This window comes from Setaria viridis, chromosome 1 (assembly GCF_005286985.2).
Source record: "Setaria viridis chromosome 1, Setaria_viridis_v4.0, whole genome shotgun sequence".
Classification (NCBI taxonomy): domain Eukaryota; kingdom Viridiplantae; phylum Streptophyta; class Magnoliopsida; order Poales; family Poaceae; genus Setaria; species Setaria viridis.
Window position 1 is genome coordinate 8,643,241 of NC_048263.2, and position 26,730 is coordinate 8,669,970.

The window sequence follows — 26,730 nt, forward strand, 5'->3', positions numbered from 1 at the left end:
CCATAGAAATTTAAGTTGCAGACCATGAACTTGAAGCCTGACAGTAGGGCCAGCATGTGTGCTCTGCTGCATGCCAAGCTCTGCCTTCAGAGTGTGTTTCTCCAAACATCAATTAGTGATCCTTTTGTGTTGGAACTTTTCCCCCCAGTTTGAGACATTTCCTTTGGTACTTGAATTGGTGGGCATCTGTAAAATTAATTCCTAAGAAAACACGAGAGTAACACACCTATGTCTTAGCTCTGAAATTAGGTTAGCAGGATTGGATTCTTGGGGAAAGAGGAGGTGGTTCAGTTACACGGGGGATACGATGATGCTGTGATCTGGCGGTACTCCGTCAGTTTGGAAATTACGTGTCCCACCTCGATAACATAGCTTCGGTGCTATGAAAATTAAGAAACTACATCTCTTTTCAGAGTGGCACGTGGCGAAACTTACTGCAGCTCATGCAGTCATGCTCAGGAACTGGGAATTGCTGTGTCCTGTTCGGCACCTGAAGCAATAAGGGAGCTAGCTGGACAAGCTGGGAGCTGTGGCGATGAGGTAAAGAGAGGCTGGCGATGGTGATTGTTGCGTCCTGATGGCGAAGAGACGAAGATGGAAGTGAGTGGAGAAGACCTGAAAACTAACTAAACAAGCTTCCTCCATATTGCCCGAGCGAGCAGTCCTACTACTAGATGGTTCTTGCACCAGAGAGCCCTACAACTTCCTGATGACTCCCAAGCTTAAGCTCAGAGGCAGAGAGAAAGAGAAGAATATTGAGCTGAGAACTCAAACGTATCCAAGTAGGGCGGAAAGAAACGTTCCATCGGCCCTTCTGAAGCACCAAACATCTCCTAGCAATTTTATAGCCGGGCCTGGCTTCTGGATAGGTAAAAAAATGTAATGTCATGTTCTTTCGCCTATTCAGATCCAAGAACTTGCACCATGCCAAACTCTGCTTTGCGAAAGCGTCATTGATGCAAACATCAATATACATGGTCGACCTACCATTAGATCAGAACCAGTTGAGATCTAACTCTAAGTGGTCTTTTTATTTGGAATTCCATTTGATTTTCTACGAGGCTTTTCTTTCGGTACTTAAATCGGTGTAAATTTGAAAAATTATGAAGGTTTAGTTTTGGGACAATGCATTTAGCAGAGCGTTTTAATGTTCAGAAAAAGGCAAAGGAATGGATTCTTCAAACAGAAACAAGAGCTAGCTCTTTGCTTCGCACGCCCTGAAATCAAGGAATTGCTTTTCTCCACGCTCTGCTATATCACCGTACTATCATATTATGCCTTGGTTGCTGTAATTTGAGCTCCTTTTCAGATAGGTGCTACTTGCATTGCTCCTCTCTTCGATCAGACCGGCCCGGGTGAACAACCCTTTTTTTTTTGAGGAGATGGGGGGAGAGCATCCCACCTTGTCATTCATTAAGGAGCTTCTTGCAAGCTCGATAAACATGAGGTTCAGCAATTTTACAGAATACAACGCAACACACTCCTAGAACAGAGAAAGGACAACATGACGCAAGAACAGAGAACAGAGACCGGCCCGGGTGAACAGCACTGACAAAAATTGGATGCAGAGCTACCTTTTTTTATCTTTGTATGTAACTTTCCATCCATCCATGCCCAGCAATCTCGATGTGTTCTCCAAGAATTCACGGTGACTCCTATTCCGAAGCTCAGTCGTAGAAATGGAGAATGTGATGAGATGAGCACAGCTGGGATACGGAATAATGACCTTCTCTTGTGAGGTGTTGGACATCTCATATTTATAGCTAGATCTCGCCTTCGGTAATTTTTGGTATTAGAAATAGCTTCTTAAAATTATTCAGCAGCGTGAAAAACATGAAGCATCAAGCATGCCAGGTGCTCAGAATGTGAAGGATCGTAACGGGCGACCAGAGGGGGGGTGAATGGTCGCGGAAGTCAAAACTTTCTAACAAAAATTTCTAACCCTTCCCCTAAACACAAAACCTGAATAAATCACGTTTTTCAAATCTGGACAGAACTCTATGTACCTAGTAAACCTGATGTGGACGAAAATCCGTAACTCCGATCAACCTAAAAATTTGTCAGATTAAACTAGATGAAATTACGAAACTAACCCAACTGGAATCACGTCAATCGGACTTACGGATAAAAGTGCATCTAGCCTCCACCCGAACATCCTCCCTCTCTTAATCGGAGAGATCAACAAAAACCTCTCACTAGAATTCAAACCCTAGGCTAGACCGGAGAGAGGAAAATTGAACCGTGGAACCCCAGGGCACGAGTACTGTTCACGCGTGAATAGTAACTCGCCGGGAGTCCAAAACGTCCTTCCACTCTCAACCCTAGGTGCCACATATTTATATCTCCAAAGGGTGGCACGACCTATTTTCACATAACCCCCTACGCTAAATAAATCCAACGTAGGGGCGTAAATTCCAATTACGTCCTCCATGGCAAATTCCGCGATGTCCGCGATCCCTCCATCTCCGCGATGTGATCCTCGCGATGTCGCCGCACGACCATCCGAAATCGTATCGCGATCGCTAGAATTTCCATCTTCGGCCAACGCACGCCGCACGAGCGTCCCGGTACGATGCATGGCTTTGTGGCTCAACCAGCGAACCCCGGATTTTGTGGCATAATCCGGAAACCTCCCTCGACGTCCTCCCGCCGTGTAGCCAGGTACAGTAGACGTACACCGCACGATCGCCTGTCCCTCGAACGCAAGCCTCGATCCGCCCTTCTCCGCCCCCGCGGTTTTTCGACGCGGCATCCTATCTTCGTTCTTCACTCGTCGCCGCATGTACCTTGTCTCCACCTATCACCTGCAACCACAACCTGCCAAGAGACACATCACACGCACACCGTGTTGTCAATCGCTCATCACCAAGGTGCTAGCCCACCGGCATCTCAATCTCCCCCTTGATGAGTGCATTGACAACACCACACCGCACAAATTTATTCGTACTGAAAAAGAAAAATAAAAAGAAAGAAAAAGAAACGATCTTAATCCCCAAAGACATGGGCTAGCGAAAAAGCTAGGCTCGACACAATCAAGACAGAAATTCACTCTCCCCAAAGTGAATCAAAAGCCATATCAATCTCCCAAAAGCAATCTCAGCAGCAAAACTCACAAATTTCAGCAAAACTCCCCCTGAATGAACGAACTCCCCCTGCAAGAATGAATTTGTGCGCTACTCACTCTCCCCCTTGTTGACAAAGCACTCCATCAAGATAAAATGCAAGGAACCAATTTAGAGAAAAGCATGTGAGAAAGCACAAGTTGAAGCTTCTGAGACATATGCCAAATACTTATAAAAGCTAACCAACAACACTAGCTATCCAGAGAAGGAACAATACAATGCCATGACCAATAAAAATTTAGAACTGAAATCTGTTTGAAAACTAATGTGCCAGGCAAAAACATGCACATTCCAAACTCAGTGCAAAGCTGAAGACAAAACATATAGCGAGCTCACACGACAGATACACAGCTTCAGCCAAAGTTCACTGCAACGCCCACAAATGCATTCACTTGTCATATTTAAGTCTGACTTTTGTGAGCATGATAAGCAGGGATATGGGAAGCAAGAGTTGTGCCCAGCCAGTTTGTTTAATTTTGTTTATGAGCGAGAACCAGCAGGGACATGGGAAAAACAGAGTTGCGCCCATATTTAAATTCTCAGTAAGGCAAGCAGATCATGAGCTAAATAGCAGAGATATGGGAATTCAGAGTTTTTGCTCACAACCATACTATGCACTCCCGAGTTAAAACTTGTATTGTGAGTTACATTTGCAGTGAAAACCCATTAAAAGAAGCTGACTACCGAACCATGAGCAAGATATATGTCAAGTATTCAACAAGTCACTAGATCCAGAAAAGCAAGCATAGCCCAACATAATTTTTTAAGTATATATCTGTGCTGTTTTCAAAATAAAAATTGGTCAAGCAAAGCATTCAAACCTCTCCAAAAGCATCGATCACAAACTAGCCAAAACAAGTATAAGGCATATGTAACTGAAGCAACTTACAATGATACTAGAATGGGTAACACACCCCGAACTCACCACGCAAACGTGCAAACGTGGTTTGATCGAGTGGTTTAGTCAGAATATCAGCAAGTTGCTGACTAGTATCAATGTATTTAAGCTTAATATCACCCTTCTCAACATGATCCCTCAGAAAATGATGACGAACCTCAATGTGTTTCGTCTTAGAGTGAAGCACAGGATTCTTTGCAACACTTATAGCGCTAGTGCTGTCACACAAGAGAGGAACGCGAGAAAACGACAAACCAAAATCGCGAAGGGTAGCTATCATCCATAAAAGCTGAGAACAACAACTAGCAGCAGCAACATACTCAGCCTCTGTAGTAGATTGAGCAACATTAGATTGTTTTCTAGAGGACCAAGAAACAAGCGAAGAACCCAAAAATTGGCAAGTACCCGATGTAGACTTTCTATCCAAACGACACCCAGCAAAATCAGCATCTGAATAACCACACAAACTGAGAGTTGAAGCAGCAGAGTACCAAAGGCCAAATGCAGGAGTAAATCGAAGATACCTCATTATGCGCTTCACCGCCTGACGGTGAGAAGTCCTGGGGGACGCCTGAAAACGAGCACACATACACACAGCAAAGTGTATATCTGGCCTCGTAGCAGTCAAGTACAGCAGCGACCCAATCATGCTTCGATATTCCTTCTGATCCACGGGCTCTCCGTCCTCATCAGCATCCAAAGCAGCGCTAGTCGGCATGGGCGTAGAAATTGGCTTCGCATCATCCATCGCAAACTTCTTCAGGACATCCTTCGTGTACTTTCCTTGATGCACAAATGTACCTTCCGAAGTTTGTTTTATTTGTAAGCCAAGAAAGAAATTTAGCTCGCCCATCATAGACATCTCAAATTCTTTACTCATCACATCTGCAAACTTTTTCACAAGAGCATGAGAGGAACCACCGAAAATGATATCATCCACATAAATCTGAACTATTAAAGTGTCATTGCCTTGCCTGAGGAGAAAAAGAGTTTTATCAATTGAACCCATTTTGAACCCGTTTTTAAGCAGAAAAGTTTTCAATCTAGCATACCAAGCACGAGGTGCTTGCTTCAAACCATATAAAGCCTTTTGCAACTTAAAAACACGATCAGGAAAATTGGGATGTTCAAAACCAGGCGGTTGTTTAACATAAACTTCTTCTTCTATAAAACTATTCAGAAAAGCACTTTTCACGTCCATTTGATAAAGCTTATATCCACGTGAAGCAGCAAATACAAGCAAAATACGAATGGCTTCTAAACGAGCAACAGGAGCAAAAGTTTCACCATAATCAATACCCTCTTTTTGAGAAAAGCCCTGAGCAACCAGCCTAGCTTTATTTCTAACAACATGACCATCTTCCCCTTGTTTGTTCTTAAAGATCCATTTAGTTCCAATTGGTTTACAAGAAGGAGGAGGATCAACCAAAACCCAAACCTGATTCCGTGCAAAATTTTCTAACTCCTCATGCATGGCATTGACCCAGTTAGAATCAGATAAAGCATGTCCAACATCTCGGGGTTCAAAAGAGGCAACAAAGGCAGTATGCGCAAAGACACAATAATTTTTATTTTTCGTACCTCTGTTCCTTGTCGTGCGTTCATCCAAATTACCTATTATGTTCTTGGCAGGATGACGATTCTGAATGTGTCGTGGTGCTGTACGTTCTGAAATCGCCTCCCCCTCAACTGCAGCCGGTACATGATCAACAGTCGGTGAAGCTGCAGGCTCTGCTGTAGATGTACGTGTCGGCGATGGTCCATCCTTCAAAGTGGTGGAGGGCGCCTGCTCAGGCTGGGCACCAGGCTCCCCCCTGCATCGCAGGCTGGGCATCATCGTCATCGTCATCGTCGTCGTCACATCCATCTTCCTCTTTCTCATCCTCAAAAATATCCTGCCCGATCTCGTCATCACCTGCACACTCAAAAGCAGAAGAAAAATAAGGCATTGTCTCGTCGAAGGTGACCTCACATGTCTCATCGATGCGGTTGGTATCAAGATTAAGCACACGGTACGCTCGCCCTTGCAAGGCATACCCCAAAAATAACCCATTGGAAGAACGCGATTCAAATTTATCCAAATTTCCCTTTTTCAATATAAAACACTTGCAGCCAAAAACTCGAAGGTGGAATACTTTGGGAGGTCGACCAAATCTCAACTCATAAGATGTTTTTCCTAGAAAAGCTCTCAGAAAAATGCGATTAGCAACATAGCAAGCGGTGTTGATAGCCTCAGCCCAAAAACGTCTAGGAGTTTTATGTTCATCAAGCATTGTCCTAGCCATCTCAACAAGCGTACGATTTTTACGCTCAACAACACCGTTCTGGGGAGGAACGTAAGGTGAGGAAAACTGATGATCTAAACCTTGTTCTGAACAAAAAGCTTTCATGCGAGAATTCTTGAATTCCGTACCGTTGTCACTGCGAATTGCTCTAACGGCATTATTTGACAACTCATTTTTCAGCTTCAGAACAAGATCATGAACATGTGAGAAAGCCTCATCCTTAGATTCCAAAAAGAACACCCATGAATATCGAGAAAAATCGTCCACAACGACGAGCACATACCACTTCCCACCAGCAGACCGAACACGGGCTGGACCAACAGTATCCATATGTAACAGTTCACCTGGTCATCTCGTCATCACCTGAGTCACAGGTGCATGAGAAGCAGCAACCATTTTTCCATGTTTGCAGGGAGCACAAATCAAATCCTTTTCAAACTTGAGTTTCGGTAAACCATCAATTAAATCCAATGAACTCAAACGACAAAGCAAATCAAAGCTCAAGTGGCCCAACCGACGATGCCACTTCCAAATCAGGGGGGAACCATGAGCAACTAAACAACGAGTTTCACCAAAAGATTTAGAAAAATCAGCTTTAAAAATCCGTCTAAAAGGAGAAATCTTGCAAACAAGGTTACCAGCAGAATCAAGAACACGCGAATTTCCTTTCTTAAAACGAACCTCAAAATCATCCTCAAGAAGTTGTGAAACAGACAGCAAATTATAATGCAAATTCTTTACCAATGCGACGTCCTTTAGCGTGTATTTATCTGTTACCTTGATGCAGCCATGCGCCATTACCTTACCTTGACTTTTATCCCCAAAAGTGATGTTTTCCTTTATGCTCGTGGGGGTGAGGCTGGAGAACCATTTATCATCTCCGGTCATGTGGCGCGAACAACCGGAGTCCATTATCCATATGTCCTCCTCGCCTCCAACCTGCAATCAACAACGAGAGCGAGGGTGAGCTAATGACTCAACACTGGGGTTAGGATAATGTAATGAAAACCAGTGCTGAGCCACTTGCTCAAAAGAAGCATTAGCAAAATCAAAGCTCTCAAAAAAACGATGAGAACCACGAGGGGGAAAACGTGGTCTGTCATCCCGATGTTGTGCAAGAGCACGAGTACGTGAGCGAAAACCAGAAGAGCGAACAAATGGCTCACGTCTCAAAATAGGACGATCATGAGTACCACGTACAGGGTACTGCTCACATCTAAAAACACGACGATCATGAGTACCACGTGTGGGGTACTGCTCACGTCGTTCAGCACGCATCCTCCGATAACAGAACTCATAAAGATGACCATCATGACTGCAAAAATCACAATGATAAAGCTTGCGTGCAGGAGCGACAGAAGCCTCAGCATTAGAACTAGAAGCAACAAAAACAGGCTTAGCAAAATGATCACAAGAAGAACCATTTGGCTTAGTATTTTGTATACCCTTGAAGTGTTTTGGCTTAGGCGCCCAAACCTGCTTTTTAGGAGCAGATCTAGATGTCTCAACCAGCAACCCATCAGAGGTGACACCTGAACCCTTCCTAGGAGGTGGTCCAGTATATTTAGCCAAAGGTGGATTCTTCTCATCAACAGGCGGTCCACTTTTTTCACCAAAAACATGTTTCAAGTCATAACCGGGACCAAAACGCTCACCCCGTTTAATTTGAGCAATAGCCATACGAATTTGAGGCTCACGAATAGAACACCAACCAAGAATAGTTCTCAAATGCTTATTTTCTTCTTCCAAATCAGCAAGTTTGGCCCTTAAATCATTATTTTCAACAACAAAATTAGGACAAGTTAGGCATGAAGGAAGAACCGGACAAGTGTGTTTTTCCAACTCAACAATATGTGATTTAGCAACATTTAATTCAGATCGTAAAGTTGGACAAATCAAACAATCCGGCAAATCAGGACAAGTGTGTTCTTCAAAATTTTTTACCCGACATAAAGCATTATCCAAGTCAACTTTCAGAAGCGGGCAAGAAACACAAGTACCAAGCAAATTCGACCGAGAACGAAGTTCATTTAGTTCAGCGTAAAGTTTATCTCGATCATCAACAATGGAAGAATACTTGGTTTGCAATTTAGAAAGCGAAATCATATGAATTGAGCATTCTTCACATTCATCAGGTTCAGCAGGATTAGATGCAGGATTTTTGAGAGTAGCTAGTTCAGCACAAGTTTTATCATAATCAGTTTTAAGTTTAGCCAACACTTTATTTTGCTTATGAACAATTTTAGTTAAATTAGCTATTCTTTGTTCTGCAGAAGTATCTACCTCATCATCAGAAGTTTCATCGTTGCTGTCGGTTGATGCATCACCCTCCAAGGCCATAGTACATATCCCATCATTGATGCCGGCGTCAGTGATGAAGCAAAGTCCGTCTGTCTTCTTCTTGGGTGTCTCATCCTCGGAATCTGAATCGCTGGAGTCTGATGAGCCACCTGAAACATACTGTCCAAGAGAAGATAACAAAACATTTGCAGCCTTAGCGACTTGCTTGTCAGAGTATTTTTATCCGCCTTTCTTCCATTGCTTATCCTTCTTCTTCTTCCTCTCCCTGAACTTCTCCTGGCGCCTGGAGGAGTTATTGCCCTGCTCAAAAGATCTCTGCTTGTTTGGGCAATCAGCAGCAAAGTGTCCTCGCTCACCACAGTTGAAGCAGCCATCTGAACGTCTTCTATTACGCCTTTCATCATACACACGCTTAAACTTGTTGGAGAGCAGTACAAGCTGATCATCATCTAGCACCTCCAACTCCTCATCTGCAACATGACACAAAGAAGACAAAGCAAAACTGGAAACATTTGGATTAGCATTAGTGTTAGTCTTATTTCCAGAAACCAAAGCCATTGGAACGTCAGAAGAAGAAGCAGCTGTGGGATTTTTCAATTTACGCTTAGAAATAATTTCAATCTCTTTTGATTTGAGCTTACTGTAAAGCTCATCAGTGGTGAGAGTCTCATAACCTACAGATTCAACGATCGCCTCAACTTTCATATCCCATTCATCATTAAGTGAATGTAATAATCTGAGAGCCCTAGCATGATCATCATAAGGCATATTGCTATTCATGGCCTTCATCTTATTAACAATCACTTGAAAACGTGCAAACATGTCATCAATAGACTCACTAGGCAATTGGCAAAAAGCATCAAACTCTTTTCGGTGAATCTCAAATTTTCGATTTTTCACAGTGTTTGAGCCTTCATGATATTTTCTAAGTTTCTCCCAGATCTGATAAGCGAGATCTTCACTAGAAACCCGATCATATTCAGTTTTACAAATAGAAGCCTGTAAAATAGCAACAGCACGATGATTTGTTTCAAGAAGCCCGATCTCAGCGGCGTCAGTCGGTTCCTCAGCTGGAATCACATATGTGGCATTTTGTGTGATTTTCCATAGCTTCAGCGACTTGCCTTTGAGATAGTTGGTCATACGTGCCTTCCAGTAATCATAATCAGTCCCATCAAAAAACGGAGCGCGAACATCAAACTTTTCATTGGTCGCCATAGCTTTCAGCACCGATTAAGGTATAGAAAACCTAAACCGGCTCTGGTACCAATTGAAGGATCGTAACGGGCGACCAGAGGGGGGGTGAATGGTCGCGGAAGCCAAAACTTTCTAACAAAAATTTCTAACCCTTCCCCTAAACACAAAACCTGAATAAATCACGTTTTTCAAATCTGGACAGAACTCTATGTACCTAGTAAACCTGATGTGGACGAAAATCCGTAACTCCGATCGACCTAAAAATTTGTCAGATTAAACTAGATGAAATTACGAAACTAACCCAACTGGAATCACGTCAATCGGACTTACGGATAAAAGTGCATCTAGCCTCCACCCGAACATCCTTCCTCTCTTAATCGGAGAGATCAACAAAAACCTCTCACTAGAATTCAAACCCTAGGCTAGACCGGAGAGAGGAAAATTGATCCGTGGAACCCCAGGGCACGAGTACTGTTCACGCGTGAATAGTAACTCGCCGGGAGTCCAAAACGTCCTTCCACTCTCAACCCTAGGTGCCACATATTTATATCTCCAAAGGGTGGCACGACCTATTTTCACATAACCCCCTACGCTAAATAAATCCAACGTAGGGGCGTAAATTCCAATTACGTCCTCCATGGCAAATTCCGCGATGTCTGCGATCCCTCCATCTCCGCGATGTGATCCTCGCGATGTCGCCGCACGACCATCCGAAATTGTATCGCGATCGCTAGAATTTCCATCTTCGGCCAACGCACGCCGCACGAGCGTCCCGGTACGATGCATGGCTTTGTGGCTCAACCAGCGAACCCCGGATTTTGTGGCATAATCCGGAAACCTCCCTCGACGTCCTCCCGCCGTGTAGCCAGGTACAGTAGACGTACACCGCACGATCGCCTGTCCCTCGAACGCAAGCCTCGATCCGCCCTTCTCCGCCCCCGCGGTTTTTCGACGCGGCATCCTATCTTCATTCTTCACTCGTCGCTGCATGTACCTTGTCTCCACCTGTCACCTGCAACCACAACCTGCCAAGAGACACATCACACGCACACCGTATTGTCAATCGCTCATCACCAAGGTGCTAGCCCACCGGCATCTCAGAATGCGTGCTTCGGCTGCATGGATGCCAAAAATCTCTCTCCAGTCAGCGTATTGCTGTAGCTATTAGTAGCAAGGATCAACCTACCGTGGTGTACGTAATGGCGTACTCAATGCTAATAGAAATGGCCTAGAACATTAAGCCTGCCAAGTGCCAAGTGCAAGAGCTCAGCATGTGCACTCTTTGCATTGCATGCCAAAACTTTGCACTGGAACGCATTGCTGCATGCCTGCAAACGCCAATAAAATATGGCCCACGTATTGTGGGCTAATTTAATGTACTTGAGAAATATTATATACGGTCAAAATCTTAATAAACTCATCTAAGTGCCCAGTTTCATTCGATAATCAACACTTGAACAGCTCGCGCCGGAGGTCTACAAAGGAACATTAGCATCATGAGAGGCAGAACACCACCTTGGAGTTGCCGTACGATCGCGCACCCTGTTTGAGCCAAAGAAACCGAGGTAAACATGAGCTGTAGCCGGTGACCAGCCTGTGCCGGTGTCTGCACCAGTGCGTCGTGGAGGATGGAAGGCTCTGCCGGTTCTCCATGGATTCCCGATGGCTCCCATGCCCAAGCTCTGTCCGTCCGTCGCAGAGAAGCGAAGCATGAGCTGAGCATTGAAACCGGGAGCACGAGTGCAAGGCAAGCTAGACAGCAGGAAGAGAAGCTCGGTGCAACGGCACCGTTCATCCTCTAAAGCAGTGGGCATCCGGTATTTATAGTAGTTAAACCTTGCCTCTGGGCGAAAACGTGATCTCTCCAACACGCCAAATACTACGTACATCCGAAATGCATTTCTGAATGCGGTACATAGCTTGATCTAGCAGATGTTTGTACGTGCGTCCTACTCGTGTTAACACTAACTGTAGCAACAAATGCTCCCTGTTTATTAGCTGAGTTCACTGCAATCGTTCAAATGGACTGAATGATCTTCATGTTCAAATGATAAATTGTGCTATTGTACATCGACCTTACTCAGGCATGCAGCTATCGCTTCAAACTGCATTGTTTGCACTAGATCCTTTGATGAAACAACGGTTTAGGAAACAACAACTTGCTGCTGTTCAGAAAACAGCTTGCAGAAAACAAACACGGAGCCTAAGCACAGGGCCTTCATCTGGAGTCATATCAGTTACTTGCCTACTTGCAACAATTCCCCAGGCGTGTGTTTGCATGATGGAACAACAAGCTAAACAGGATAACTTACTAGATTTCTTCTAGGTTTAGCACTACAACTTCCTGACGACTCGCAAGCCTAAGCTTGGGTCATGTTCTATTATTCCCCTGCACAGTTCATGTAGCTGTAGCCTATAGGAGCACCAGCATCTCTTATTCATAGCCGGACCTGGCATTTGGTAGTTCCAAAGCAACATAACCTAATTTCATTGTCCTTTTTCATCATAAAAACGGGGAAAATCAGGTTCGTTCAAGCACCAAAAACTTGAATTCTGCCAAGTGCTCTGCAGCATGTGCGCTCTCAAGCCTGAACCACGCAAAACTCTGCAACAAACAAAGTAATGCCACCGCCGATAGCAATAAGTGGTCAATTACCATGAGTTGTTGCTTCCGGGACCAGGGACCATGGATTATGATTTTTCTTTGTCACCCATGAAGACACCGTTTACTGAAATTTAGGGGAAAAAGTTGTATGTTCAGTTGAACATTTGTATTTCAGATATTTTCTTTGTTTCGGATGGAAAAGTCCTAAAATTGGTGAAATTTTGAACCCTGCTCGGGACCAAATAAAATCTTAGTATAAGATTGATAGTATATATTTACACAAAATAACGTGTTCAATCTTGAACAGGCTCGTTATCTCAAAAATCTGAGGAAAAAAACGCACCAGAACATTCTAATTTCTGAGAGATTCCTTCCACTATCTATTCGCTGAATCCCAGGTAGTAGCTTTGGCCCCGTTTTCTTCCACTGACTTATTTTTAGCACCCGTCACATCGAATGTTTAGATACTAATTAGGAGTATTAAACGTAGACTATTTATAAAACCCATTACATAAGAGGAATCTAAACGGCGAGACGAATCTATTAAGCCTAATTAGTTCATGATTTGACAATGTGTTGCTACAGTAAACATTTGCTAATGATGGATTAATTAGGCTTAATAGATTCGTCTCGCCGTTTAGATTCGTCTTATGTAATGGGTTTTGTAAATAGTCTACGTTTAATACTCCTAATTAGTATCTAAACATTCGATGTGACACGTGCTAAAAATAAGTCAGTGGAAGAAAACGCCCCCTTTATTTCATCAGTCTTATGTCTTCCTTCTAGGTTTGTTTCTATTTTTATTATGTCAGTCTTGCTCACAAACTCTGATTCGGAAAACATTGGCGTGAGATCAGACGGGCACAGTGAAGATGTGTTTAAAGAGCCATCCAACGGGTCCACGTACTCGTGTTATGGCCATGACATTGCATGATCACTTGATCAGGACCTTGCAGCCGCAGCTATTTTTTTTAACGGACAGCAAGAGATTTGCCGGATTTTTATTAGAAGGAAGAAAAGAAAAGACAAAACAAAAACAGAACAACTCCAAGCGCTGGCAAAGCGCCAGCACCACAGCCCCACCCCAACACAACTAGACCAAAAAGAAGAAAAAACAACTAGAAAAACCCCCAAAACAGCAACAAAGCAACCGAGCTGAACATGAGAGGTGACTCATCTCTGCGGCTAGTGCTTAGCGGTGCTGGTGTGTCGCAGGAAACGGAATGCTCTACTAGTCCTCCATGGGTTCCCGGTGACTCCAATGCCCAAGCTCACGCAGAGAAATGGATGATCAGCTGAGCACTGAAACACTGCTGGAAGCAGAACAAGCTGGAAATGAATAGAAGTTCTGTAAAGGCGTGAACTCTCGAAGCTTTGGGCATCTCCTATTTATAGCTGTATCTTTTGCCTTTGGGCAGGTCCAAAAATAAACTCAAAAGTTTACTTCAGGGTCCTTTTCTGATAGAAATGGGGAAAGTCAAGTTCTTGCATTGTAATTTCCTAGCCACATGGAACATGAAGCTTGCCAAGTGCTCTGCATCTGCATGCCAAATCTCTTTTCATTCAGAGCTAACTGTAATATGTATCAATAGAATTGATCGACCTACCAGCTACAATTAATGAGATAATGCTATGCTCGATGCCACTCGCCACTTGAGCTCTCCATCGTTTATTAATTTATTTTAGTGCTTCAATTGGTAGATTATATGAAAAAAATTGAGCATCTTTTTTCAGAACAATGTACGTCAGGAAGATTTTTCCCCTGAGAAGCACTTTTCATTAAGTTCTGAAGATTTGATTCTTGGATCAAACAAGCAATAATCCAATTGGTTAATGCGATAAAATATCACTGCTGACATTTCCCAGTTCTTGTTGCAGTGAGTTACCCTAAATCTGGCACCATCCTTGGAGTACATTGTTAGTACAGTACATCCGACTCGTATCAACACACTTTGGCAACAAATTTGGCCTGTTTATTAAGCTGAGTTAATAGCAATTGTTCAACTGGACTGAATCAAAGTTCAACCGCCCTTCCTGTGTGTTTGCAATGCATGATAGAACAAGAAGCTAAACAACAGGGGCACTAACTTACCGAATTTGGCTGGCATCTAGCCCTACAAATTCCTGACGACTTCCAAGCCTAAGCTGGGACACAGAGAGACAGAGAATGATCTGAACTCTGGAACAAGTTCAAGCTAAAAAAGTAGGATGGGAAGAAATGTTTCATCATGCTCGTGGAGTGCATCTAGCATCTATTTATAGCCGGCACCCCTGGCCTTTGAGCAGGTCCAAATAAAGCGATTCAAATTTAATTTACCGTCCTTTCTCTTCTCAGGGATGGGGAAAAATCAAGTCCGTGCAGTTCTTCAGCACAAATAACTTAAAGCCTACCAATTACTCAGCATGCTAAACCCTGCAGTGCATCAACTGCACTGCACGAACCGCAAAACTCTACTACATTCAGAAATATTGATCGATGCAAACAATAATGACAATGCTTTTTTTTCCTTATCGTAAAAATGGCAGGAACTCTACGTACCATGATGGTGCAATCAACAGTATTAGGCCAAAGATGATGTGGCAATGTGGACTCAGAGGACGCAGAGCCGCATCTGGCGCCCTTGTTGGTCTATGATCAGCATAATAGCTGGCCAGGCGAACGGAGCCTGCAAGTCCACCTGCTCTCTTTATTTGGCCACACGACAAAGACGAAACGTGTACCAGATGAAACAGGTGGATCCTGTACAGCAGGGTGGTGTGGCCGCTTTGCTGGTACAAGAGGAATTTAAGAAAACAGTGTGCAAGGAAAGATGGGGCAAGGAGCATCGCTGGAAGACCCAGCTCAGGTGTGTAGGCATGTTGGGTTCCCGGTGCCTCCTAATCCCGACCCCCTCCCTCTATGCATCACGAGCTCACGACGGCCAAGTGCACCAATGCAAGGGGCGCCGTAACAAAAACTTAGGTGCAGCAAGCCTGCTTTCCATGCATGGCAGCAGTTTTATATATGTTATTTTATGTGTGTGTATTCAATTTGTAGATTGAGCAGCACCAAGAATTATGCGCACAAGTTATGCATCCATGCATCAGTGATGAGCTCAACATGTGCGCAGTTGCAGCCATTTAAGCTGACATTATATTCGGAGTACCTACATGATTACTACAATACGTCCTACTTGTGTTAACATTATACTCAAAGTTAGGATTAACTAGTCCACCAACCCGTGCTCCCGCACGGGCTAATGTTTTTAAGAAACTATTGTATTTAAAAATTATTTAGAAATTGTTTAACTCTCTTATTTTTTAATACTTCAACATAATACTTATATAGATATATACCTATCTTTGTCTAGTTGTGATTGTTTTTAATTAATAATTACTCTATGCACTTTTTCATCCATATTCATACTTTTTTCCATTTTGTATTGCACCTCCAATCCTCCATACATTATGTTTAGCATACAAATCAATATTTTTCATCGATTTCTCACATACATGTATAAATGATCTACATGGTGGGATTCATCATGTGTATATACTTTAACTTAGTATTTTAATATTAACAATGATATAAATAGGTAATTTAGAATCATATATTAATTTACTTTTGGACATATGATGCACATGTTCAGGTTATTTTTAATAACGACGTACGTAGGCAACATAGATAAAATTTTAGAATGACATTTTAAGTTATGCTTTATAATAATTTATAATGATAAGTATTAGTAAATTGGATGAAGATTATGGGGTTACTTTAGATTATTTTTTATAATAGCTGAGCTTGATAATTTAGATATAGGTTTAGAGCTTATTTTTTTAATATTTTCACAATGATAATGGTGGGTAATTTTTTAGAAAATGTAATAGATCAATGGCTATGATTATTAGAGTTTACAGGATTGGTGTTTGATGTTTTTAATTTTTATGAGAATTTGTCTCTTTTTTCTAGCTTGTCTCATGGGAACTAATAGGGAGCCTCCGATGGAAAAAAAAAATGAGACTACATTGCTACAAAACTATTACCATAAGCTACCTCTCGTTTGTTAAATATTCGAACACAATACTTATATAGATATATACTTGATATCTTCATCCAATTGTAATAGATTTTAGTTAGTAATTACTCTATAATATTTTCATCCACATTTATAATCTTTAACTTTTCACTTTGCATCGCAGGTATGCGCTTGAATTTGTTTAATGAACCCTAAGTTTGAGATACAATTTTAATATAGAAATCTATATTCACATCACTTTAGATCTTTATAAATGGTGACACACATCATGCGTATAGACCTTAATTATTATATCGTATACCAATAGTGCAAGATATATATGATTTAGAATCATATATTGATGTATATTTTTAATTAAGGTTATTTGATTCAAATATAGGGTTACCTTATGTTATTTTTAATAATAGCATGCGTGGGTAATATAGATGCAAATTTAAGGGGTTCCTTTAAGTTTTTTAAGTAATAGTAGTGGGCAATTCAGTTGCAAATTAGGGGGTTATTTTAAATATTGTTTATAATGGCATAAGTGGGTAATTTTGATGAAGATTAGGAGTTGCTTTAGTTTATTTTATATAATGGCATAGGTGGGTAGTTTATATATAGATTTAGGGGATTACTTTAGGCTATTTTCATAATGGCATAGGTGGGTAATTTTTTAGAAAATATAATAGATCCAATGGCTATGATGATTTGAATCTATCAATTGATGGTCGGATGTTTTGCTTTTTTGTGAGAATTTCTAGGATTTCTCTCTTTTTCTAGAGTGTTCACCTGGGAATCCTAGGTGGCTTTACCTGGAGGCTTCAAAAGTAGCCTCCAATTAGTAATAGTAAGATTGTGTTACTGATCGATGATGTACGGCAGCCAATTTGGCCTGCTTATTAGGATGATAGTTCGTTGGAGCCGTTCGATATGGACTACGTACTGAACGGAGTTCATGTTCAATTGATCGATGACATGGACCTATCCTGCTCCAGAAACTGATATGTCAACTATTTAGGTCTTAACTCTGGCATTCTATTATAGCTACAAATTCAATATCGTAAAAAGATCCTTGCTAAAGAAAAAAAGAAATACTAAAATTAGACCCACCAGCATGAAATATTCCGTGCCTTGCTGTTGGTCCTGTTCTTGCAGAGTTAACTTGCAACCCTAGTGACCCCTCGCGCTAAATGTCTCTAGGCTCTAAAATTAAGCTTGGTACACCTTTTGCACTCAAGAACACCGTCATTCAGTTGTCGCACCTGCAGAAAACAATAGAGCCTATATGATGAAACAAGGAACCTAACCATAGAACCTTCACATTAGGCACATATCAGAACAGTATCAGCTAGCTACTTGCTGTGTGTTTGCAATGTATGCATGATAGAGCAACAAGGTAAACAAAAGGGGCATTTGAGTTACCAAATTTTTCTTGCACATAGCCCTACAAATTCCAGACGACTCCCAAACCTAAGCTGGGACACGGAGAGGTAGAGAATGAGCTAAACGCTGGAACAAACTCAACCTAAAAAAGCGGGGCGGGGGGGGGGGGGGGGGGGGGGTGTTTCTATCATGCTCGTTGAGTGCATATCTACCATCTATTTATCGCCGGCCAACCTGCTCAGGTCCATGTAAAGCAATTCAAATTTATTTTTTCAGTCCTTGTTCTTCTCAGAGATGGTGAAAAAAAAATCAGGTTCGTGCAGTTCTTCAGCACAAAGAACTTGAAGCCTACCAAGTACTCAGCAAGCTAAACTCTGCATTGAGAGTGTATTACAAGATAATTTTGTTTTAACTTAGGGTGTGATAGTTCTCGCAAGCTTTTTCCTTTTTATATAAGTGGCCATTTTTTGTAACTTCTTTAAATTTTTTTCGTTTTGAGACATTTATTTCAGCACTTGAATCGGTGAACATCTGAAAAAACTAGAAGATTTTGTTTCTTGAAAAAATGTAGCATGAAGCTTTTTAATTAAGGCAAAAAATAGTAACAGCTACGTCTTACCTCTTCTATCAGGTTAGCAACACTGGACTCTTAAAAAAAATAAAACAAAAACAAGTTTGTTGCTTTGCTGCACTCTCTGCAATTTAGAGTGCACCAAGACCAGGAACTACCACAACCCTACTACAGTACCCGGCGTTTGGTTACATTTTGAGCTCCTACCTTCCAAATTGGGGCTATTGCTTTAATTGGTTTCCTCCATTCCATCCCGGATAACAACACACATGAGGAAATTGAAGCTAAAAGAAACCGATTTTTGTATGCGAGTTCAGTATATATATCAAGATGTTGAGCATTTCTTGAGCGTCATAACTTGATAAAAAATGGTCAGCGTTTTCATAGCCGTGCACAAGGAAAGACGCGAGATTGAACATCCGCGGATGTAACATCTCCCTGCACAGTGCATGCCGAGTTCCTGATGCCTCCTAAGCCCCCTCTAAGCACTAAGCAGAACTCCAACACAAAACTTACTTGTATGGCATGTAGCAGCGTGGTATGGGATTCCACTTACATTCTTCTCTAGATAAGGCGGCATATGGTATGGTTTACCTATATGGCTATATGTATACTCGCACCGGGTCACTCCATGATTTTCAGCCTGTGAATAAATTTATGGTTTTGCAATCCCATCATTACCTACATTTGTGGACGGAGGGGAGTACCATATTTGTTTTGTATTAAATAGCAGTGCATTCATGCCTTGCAATAATAACGTGCATCCAACAACAAAATACACCTCAACAATAGCTATAAGATGACCAACAGTAGACTATTAGACTATTACTTAATCCATCCGTCCCAAACTAATTGTTTTTTTAATAAATTTCAGACATATTATTTGTAGTTGTGATTGAAAGTTGTGCTGTTTATTTGGTTTTCTAGATCCTAAATAAATGTGCATATATCGAAACTAGAAAATAGCATCAATTAATCATTAGATTGGTTTCCATATACTTTTCCATATATTTTTCTTTATAAGTGTGAGTGTTGTTTTAATAAGATGAGTCTCACTAGAAGCTAAAAGTGTGCACTCTTTATTTGTGGATAAAATTTGAATGCTAAAAACACTTATTTTGGGACGATGGGAGTAAGTGGCAGAGAGAACAACTATATATCTTTGCTGACTTGTGAGTATTTCGTCTTCAACAATCCTAAAAGCTCAGACACAAAGAGACCGAAAATGAGTTGAGCACAATATTGTAAAAGTTTACATTTAAGCATGAGATGTTCCATCACCAGAGGTTGACACCTGCACTGCCTTGCTATGTACAAAAGACTTACCCACATAAGCTTGTTGAGTTTGTATTCCAAGTACATGCTTACTGTGATCTGCCATTACTCCTGTTTTTAAATAAATGATGTTTAGGACAGGTGTTGAACCGTAAGTAAATTGCCCATCTTTCCTCATCAGTTTAAGATTTTGTGTTAAACTTGTTGATGCATGTAATTCAGTATCGACTCGTAGAGCAGCTTGTATGGAGAAAAAACAAACGACTACTAGACCCACACGTTAGATATTGTACATATCGTCTAAAACACATGCGACTAGAAGACTGGATCCTGACTGAGGCCAATCTCTAACCAAGACTTACTACTACGATTGTTGCAGGTGCTTCGAATGGGTGCAAATTTACGTCTCACGCTATCTATGTGTAAATATGGACTACATTTCATAACTAGTTCTATGTAAATGTGGAGTATGCTTGATAGTTCGCTAATGAAGAGCTAGTACATTATGTTTATTTTAGATGCTTTAAATGGGTGCACATCCATGTCCTGCTCCATGCAAATGTGGAGTAGGTTTCATAATAACTATACAATCCATATATGTGCAGTGACTTCATGAGTACTTCCAATTTGAAGGGGTGGTATAACCATATCACCAATATTGCAACGACGAGCATATTCTACTGACCTGCACACACAGACGAGCCCATTGTACTAAAAATTACCAAGCTCATGATATTGGAGAGCCATTCTTTGTTAATTCATGAACCACGCTCTCAATAGTTAAGGAAAACCACAAAGGCGATCTGGTGATGCGTAAGTGCTTAACAAGCAAACAGAGAAGCAACGCATACAGGTTGTACATTTATTTCGCCAATCTGGCTCGCAGGTGAAGACATGTTTTACAAATAAAAACAGTGCAAGAGATAATAGGGCAATTGATAGACCATGTTGGTAAACAGAATGCAGAGGAAGACAGATCTCCAAACTGCATCAAAACAGGTAGAAAACATATAAACCAAAGCATCATAGATAAGCCCTTTGTTAGTACATGTCTAGTACGCCCTTCGTCCTAAATTATATGTTGTTTTTGTTTTTTAGATTCATAGGTTTTATTATACACTTAGATATACCCTATGTCTAGATGCATAATAATATCTATGCATATAGAAAAGTCAAAATGACGCATAATTTGGGACGGATCACTCACACACTCACGAATACGAACGCCGGCGAGAGGGAGACAACAGGCAGGCTTTTTTCGGCGACGAACGCTGCGCCGACGCAACAGCCTGTATCTTAGCTTCTGTTTGTACGCAGGACTTGGCAAAACAATACAAAGGAGCTCAGGAGCTACATATAGGCTATAGACTTGCCAGGAGCTAACCTCCACGTCCGGCCTTCTTGCTCGCTAACTGACTAACAGACTAACAAACTCAATCTATCCAGCACCAGCTGCGCAACAGATTTGCATGCAACCTGCGCCTGTACCTAGGACTCAAACAACGACTCAACTAACCAGTGCCGCAGTTAATTAACCTGCATGCACGCGTGCTCCCGCCACACCACCACGCCGGCACCCGCGCACAGACTCGACCGCACGCATGGACACACCAATAGCGTGGTTTATTCCTAACAATCACCCCCTAAACCACGACACCCCCTAATGCCCAACCTACAAGAGTGTCGACTCGTTGTCGTCGATGTTGGCGAGGAGGGCCCTTTCCTTCCTCGACTCGAGGCAGTCCCTCATGATGTGCCCACGCTTGCCGCAGTTGAAGCATTTTCCTCGGTTGTGGCGCTCCGACCGCCTACTGGACCCCGAGACTGTGCTTGCACTGTCATCATCCTCGTCATGGCTGCTGTCACGGCCAACTGCCTTCTTGTTGTTGCCATGGCGCGCCGTATCATCGCTCGTCCACTCCTTGCCACGACGCTGATGGTGACGCGCTTCCCACTGCTCCTCAGTGAGGTACAGCCGCCCGACACCGTCCGCAACTTCTTCAATGTCGACATCCTCCGCTACGCGCAGCCGGCCGACTACCTCCTCCACGGACGTCGTGTCGAAGTCCATAAACATCTCGATCGCCACGGCAACCTACTTCATCTTCTTTGGGACCACGCGCAGGATCTTTTTCACCACGCGGCTGTCCTCCATCGCCTCGCCAAGTTCACGCAGGCTGGTGACAAGCCCGTTGATGCGCATCGCGAAGTCGTCGACAGACTCCCCGTCGTGGAACGCGACGTTCTCGAACTCCTTCAAGAGACGTTGCACGCTCGCAGACTTCACGCGATCATCGCCGACCCTCATCTTCTTCACCGCATCCCACGCTTCTTTCGCCGACTTCTTTACGGTGAGCCTGGCCTTCATCTCCGATGGCACCGCGCGCAAGATGGCGGCCAACGCCCGCTGATCCTTGTGGACTGCCTCCACAGCGTCCCAGAGCTCCATCGCCTCGAGGGATACCTGCATAACCAAGAACCACTCATGGTAATTGGTCTTGGTTAGCAGCGACAACTCGACAGTGGCGGCATTCGCCACCGCGACCGGACGTGGTGAGCTGCTAGAGCCATCGTCGTCGCCAAGGTCGATGCGCGGCTTTTTCGGCCCGATGAACGACATCTTCGATCACCTTAGCTCTGATACCAAATGTTAGCTTTGCCTAGGATCACTCACACACTCACGAATATGAACGCCGGCGTGAGGGAGACAACGGGCAGGCTTTTTCCGGCGACGAACGCTGCGCCAACGCAACGACATGTATCTTAGCTTCTGTTTATACGCAGGATTTGGCAAAACAATACAGAGGAGCTCAGGGGCTACATATAGGCTACGGACTTGCCAGGAGGTAACCTCCACGTCCGGCCTTCCTGCTCGCTAACTGACTAACAGACTAACAAACTCAATCTATCCAGCATCGGCTGCGCAACAGATTTGCATGCAACCTGCGCCTGTACCTAGGACTCAAACAACGACTCAACTAACCAGTGTTGTAGCTAATTAACCTGCATGCACGCGCGCTCCCGCCACACCACCACGCCGGTACCCACGCACAGACTCGGCCACACGCATGGACACACCAATAGCGTGATTTATTCCTAACAGTTTGTGGTGCGGGAACTGGGCCGTTGGAAGGAACTGGGCTCGAGCCCAACGTTCCATCCGTGAGTACCGCAAGGATGATCTCGGCTTCGTTTCCCCGTCCTGATGGTTCCCAAGCCTAAGCTCGGTGGCAGGGAGGTGAAGAATGAGCTGAACACACAAGCAAGCCGATCGGGAAGAAATAGCCTATCATTCTCGTGCAGCGCATGCATGTAGCTTTTGAAGCATCAACAACCGTCTGCTATGTATGTATAGCTGCCAAGACAAAAGGGCTGGTCCAAACCAATTTAACTTGATTGAAATAGCTGTCCTTTTGCTTATGATCATGATCATGTGGTAAGTAGAAGCAAAAGCCCAAACATCCGACTTCAGTCCAGAGGCAAGAACGTATATTGTGCTTGATTGATTGCTGTTACTCTAATCGATAGGATAGATATAGATGAGAGGGCAGGGGATGAAATTTAAGAAGTGATAGTTTAACGGGACAACAATAAATTATAAGACTGTGAAAGGACTCCCATGGACTCACTACTAGCTTGAGGAGACAGAAATTTGTGGCGAACACTAATCTCGTCGATTCAAGGAGGTTCGAGATGCTTGCATCCTGCCACACGAAACTAGATTAACCACCTGCAGATAAGACTAATGGAGTAAATGAGCCTTGTTTTCCTAGATTTATTTGTTATTCAGTGTATAACTAATTGCTGATTAGAGGCTCCTAACTTTTGGTGGCCCTGCGCGGTCGCGCCGATTGCGCCGTGCAATCTATGGCCCTGTTCATGAGCACCCCAATCAAGATGCAAAGGACACTGATGAACCATGCCCAGCAGGGGGATGCTAAATTTCCGATGCCTCCCAACCCTAATTCATCGAGTTTTTGCAAGATAGGCCAAGAAACGGAAAGTGGAGAACAAAATTTATGAAACTGGTCTCGCCAATGCTTTATATGCATCAGCTTCTGTAGAGGGATTGGTTCCTATTTATTTGAATCACCTTCACACGAGCATTGGTATGTGAGTACTTTAAGTACTTTTGTGGCTGTACCGCTATATACCCTTTTTTCCCCTGACATGTGCTATGGCTCCGTTCTTAAAATTCTGATGAATTTCTGATACCTCCCAACCCTAGTTCATCGATTTTTAAGCCAAATCGCGATACCAAAAAACGGAAAGTGGAGCAAAAAGTTATTAAACTGGTATTTGCAATGATGTACATGCATCAGCTTGTGTAGAGCGATGGACCCTATTTATTTGTATCACCTTCACCAGCATTGTAGGTTTCTGAGTACTTATAGTACTTTTGTGGCTATCTCTGCGTTCTCAAATCGGGGGGGGGGGGGGGGGGGGGCGGGGCGGACAGTATGGGGCGGAGACAATTGCATGTGCTCAGAGGCCAGAGCTTCTCATCAGGGATGACTGCAATAATAATCGATCTTCTCAGTATTTTTCACGTTCCTAAGCCGTATATCATTACAATATCTATTGAAAATAAATACAGTACATCCAAACAAATAAATAAATTGAATACTACTCCAAATCCTAAGGGAGTGTTTGGATACCAGGGGTTAAACTTTAGCCTTGTCACATCGGATGTTCGGATGCTAATTAGGAGGATTAAACATGAGCTAATTACAAAACTAATAGCAGAACCCCTAGGCTAAATCGCGACGAATCTATTAAGTCTAATTAATCCATCATTAGTGAATGGTTACTATAGCACCACATTGTCAAATCATGGACTAATTAGGCTTAATAGATTCGTCTCGCGATTTAGCCAGGGGTTGTGCAATTAGTTTTGTAATTAGCCTATGTTTAATACTCCTAATTAGTGTCAAACATTCGATGTGACAAAAATTTAACCCCTGTCTCGCAAACGCCGACGCCAACCTCCTCGTCTCTCCTTCCAGCAGGACAAGCCATGCACGCCTAACTGTAGAACTTGAAGCTATTTACGTCATGGATGATCTGCCTCATGCCTCCGATGGGGGAGGCGATCATCAAGAGCACCCCGATCAGGATGCAGAAGATGTTGAAGAACCATGTGAACCCGTACTTCTTGGGCTTCTTGAGCATCAGCCAGATGATGCAGGGGATGAAGTATGTCGTCGGCGCGAATCCGAACCCACCGAAGAACCCCAGCAGGCCGTCGAAGAAGGGGAAGGTCATGCCGACGAACATGGTGGCGAGGACGTAGGCGGAGCGCGCGACGAGGCGAAGCCCGATCCCCGGCGTGAACCGGTGCTTCTTCACCAGCACCGTCTCCATCATGTCGAACACTGGCATGGCGAACACCTGGTAGCTGCCGACGACGTGGACGGCGACCATGAGGTTCGCCGCCGCGACGAGCCACCGCGGCTTCTCGAGGGAGATGAGCACGTTGGGGTCGACGGTGTTGCCGAAGGCGTAGTAGCCGGCGAAGGCGACGGCGAAGTAGCAGAGCCCGACGATGGCGTATGCGACGATGACCCCGCGCCACATGGGCTTCTTCGACGGCTTCTCCGGCGTGGACGGGATCGTGGCCTGGATCTCCAGCACGACGTTGTGGCCTGCGTAGGCGAACGCGACGGCGCCGAGCGCGTTGAGCACGCCGAACACCTTGCCGGCGGTGGTGGGCGCCCTGAGCGCGTAGTCGGCGGCAGCGCCGGCGTGGGCGCCCTTGAAGGCGGAGGCGAAGAAGGCGATCATGGAGTAGGTGAGCGACATGAGAGCGGCGGCGGCGGAGACGGCGGAGATGGAGTTGAAGTTTGGGAACTGCGAGAGCGGGAGCTCGACAGCGGCGAACGCCATGATCCAGAAGGCGAGGCGGATGTCCTTGCACCGGCCGGCGCAGACGAGGTCGTACACCTTCTTGAGCGACTGGCCGCCGGTGACCATGTAGACGACGTCGGTGCCGACCTCGACGATGAGCTGCTGCGGCACGATGATCCAGAGCCCGAGGCGCTTCCCGAACGCGTGCTGCCCGAGCTCGTGGTACCGGTCGAAGCGCTTGCCGGGGACCATCTCGTGCATCTCCACCATCTGCCACAGCGTGTAGAGCGTGACGCCGAAGGAGCCCACGATGGCGACCGTCCCGGCGGACCACCCGAGCTGCGACATGGCGAAGGGGAGCCCCAGAACGCCGGCGCCCACCATGGCCGCCACGTTGTGGAAGGCCGAGTAGTACCACTTGGCCGTGCGGGAGGAGGTGATGGGGAGCCAGTCGTCGAGGCGCGCGTCGCGGAGCCGCTCCTCCTGCTTCCGCTCCTCCACCTTCTCCACGTACTCCTCCAACAGGTCCGGCGCCGACAACGCCGCCATCGTCGCCTCCTTCTTCTACTACTTCTTCCTCTTCTTCGCTGTCGTCGTCGCCGGAAAGGCTGGCTGCGAGGTGGTGTGGTGCCTAAGCCTAAGCTACGTCGTCGGCGATGAGCAGATGATCGCCGTGCGCAGGTTGTGCGTAGGAAAGCGTAGGCGTTGGGGGTTTGACTGATCTCGTTGATCTGTTGCGGAAGGCAGGCGGGCGGCGGCCATGCATATTTATGGCGTGCGAACGAACGAACAGAGACCCGATCGGCTTGCAGAGACGTACGACTCGGATTCGTAAACAGACTAACAGAGCGACGGCGAGAGCGGAGATAGCGACCGGCTGTCCGTGTCCGAGTCGGCCTGAGATACTGATCGAGGAGCTGCACGTGGCACAAACAATGGATCAGTGATATTGTCGGACCGGTAACAGTAAACGCTGTCTTCCAATACATTCAACTTTGGCATGAGATGGAAGGGATTCATACCCGAGCAGAGAGGACACTGTCTCTTGGAGATGGGACTCATCAGGCACTTACTCTGCAAGATCGGCCTACAGGATGTTCTTCCATGGAGCATCAAAGTTCTCCACGGGTAAGCTAATTTGGAAAGCTTGGGCACCTCTGAAAGTTAAATTCTTCATGTGATTGGCTACCAAGGATCATCTTTGGATAGCGGACAGAAGGCATTGACGCGGATTGCAAGATCATGCAT

The 26,730-nt window shown here is 44.3% G+C and overlaps 1 protein-coding gene and 1 pseudogene across 1 annotated transcript; both read right to left on the minus strand.

The window, feature by feature from the left end:
• Nucleotides 1–21,307: 21,307 nt before the first annotated feature.
• On the minus strand, nt 21,308–22,486 carry LOC140221583 (uncharacterized; annotated as a pseudogene).
• A 2,174-nt stretch (nt 22,487–24,660) lies between these two features.
• Nucleotides 24,661–26,510, minus strand: LOC117840176 (lysine histidine transporter 2). The gene has a single exon (XM_034720638.2). It carries the CDS (start codon nt 26,029–26,031, stop codon nt 24,661–24,663), a length of 1,371 nt encoding a protein of 456 aa, XP_034576529.1. The 5' UTR covers nt 26,032–26,510.
• Nucleotides 26,511–26,730: the final 220 nt, after the last annotated feature.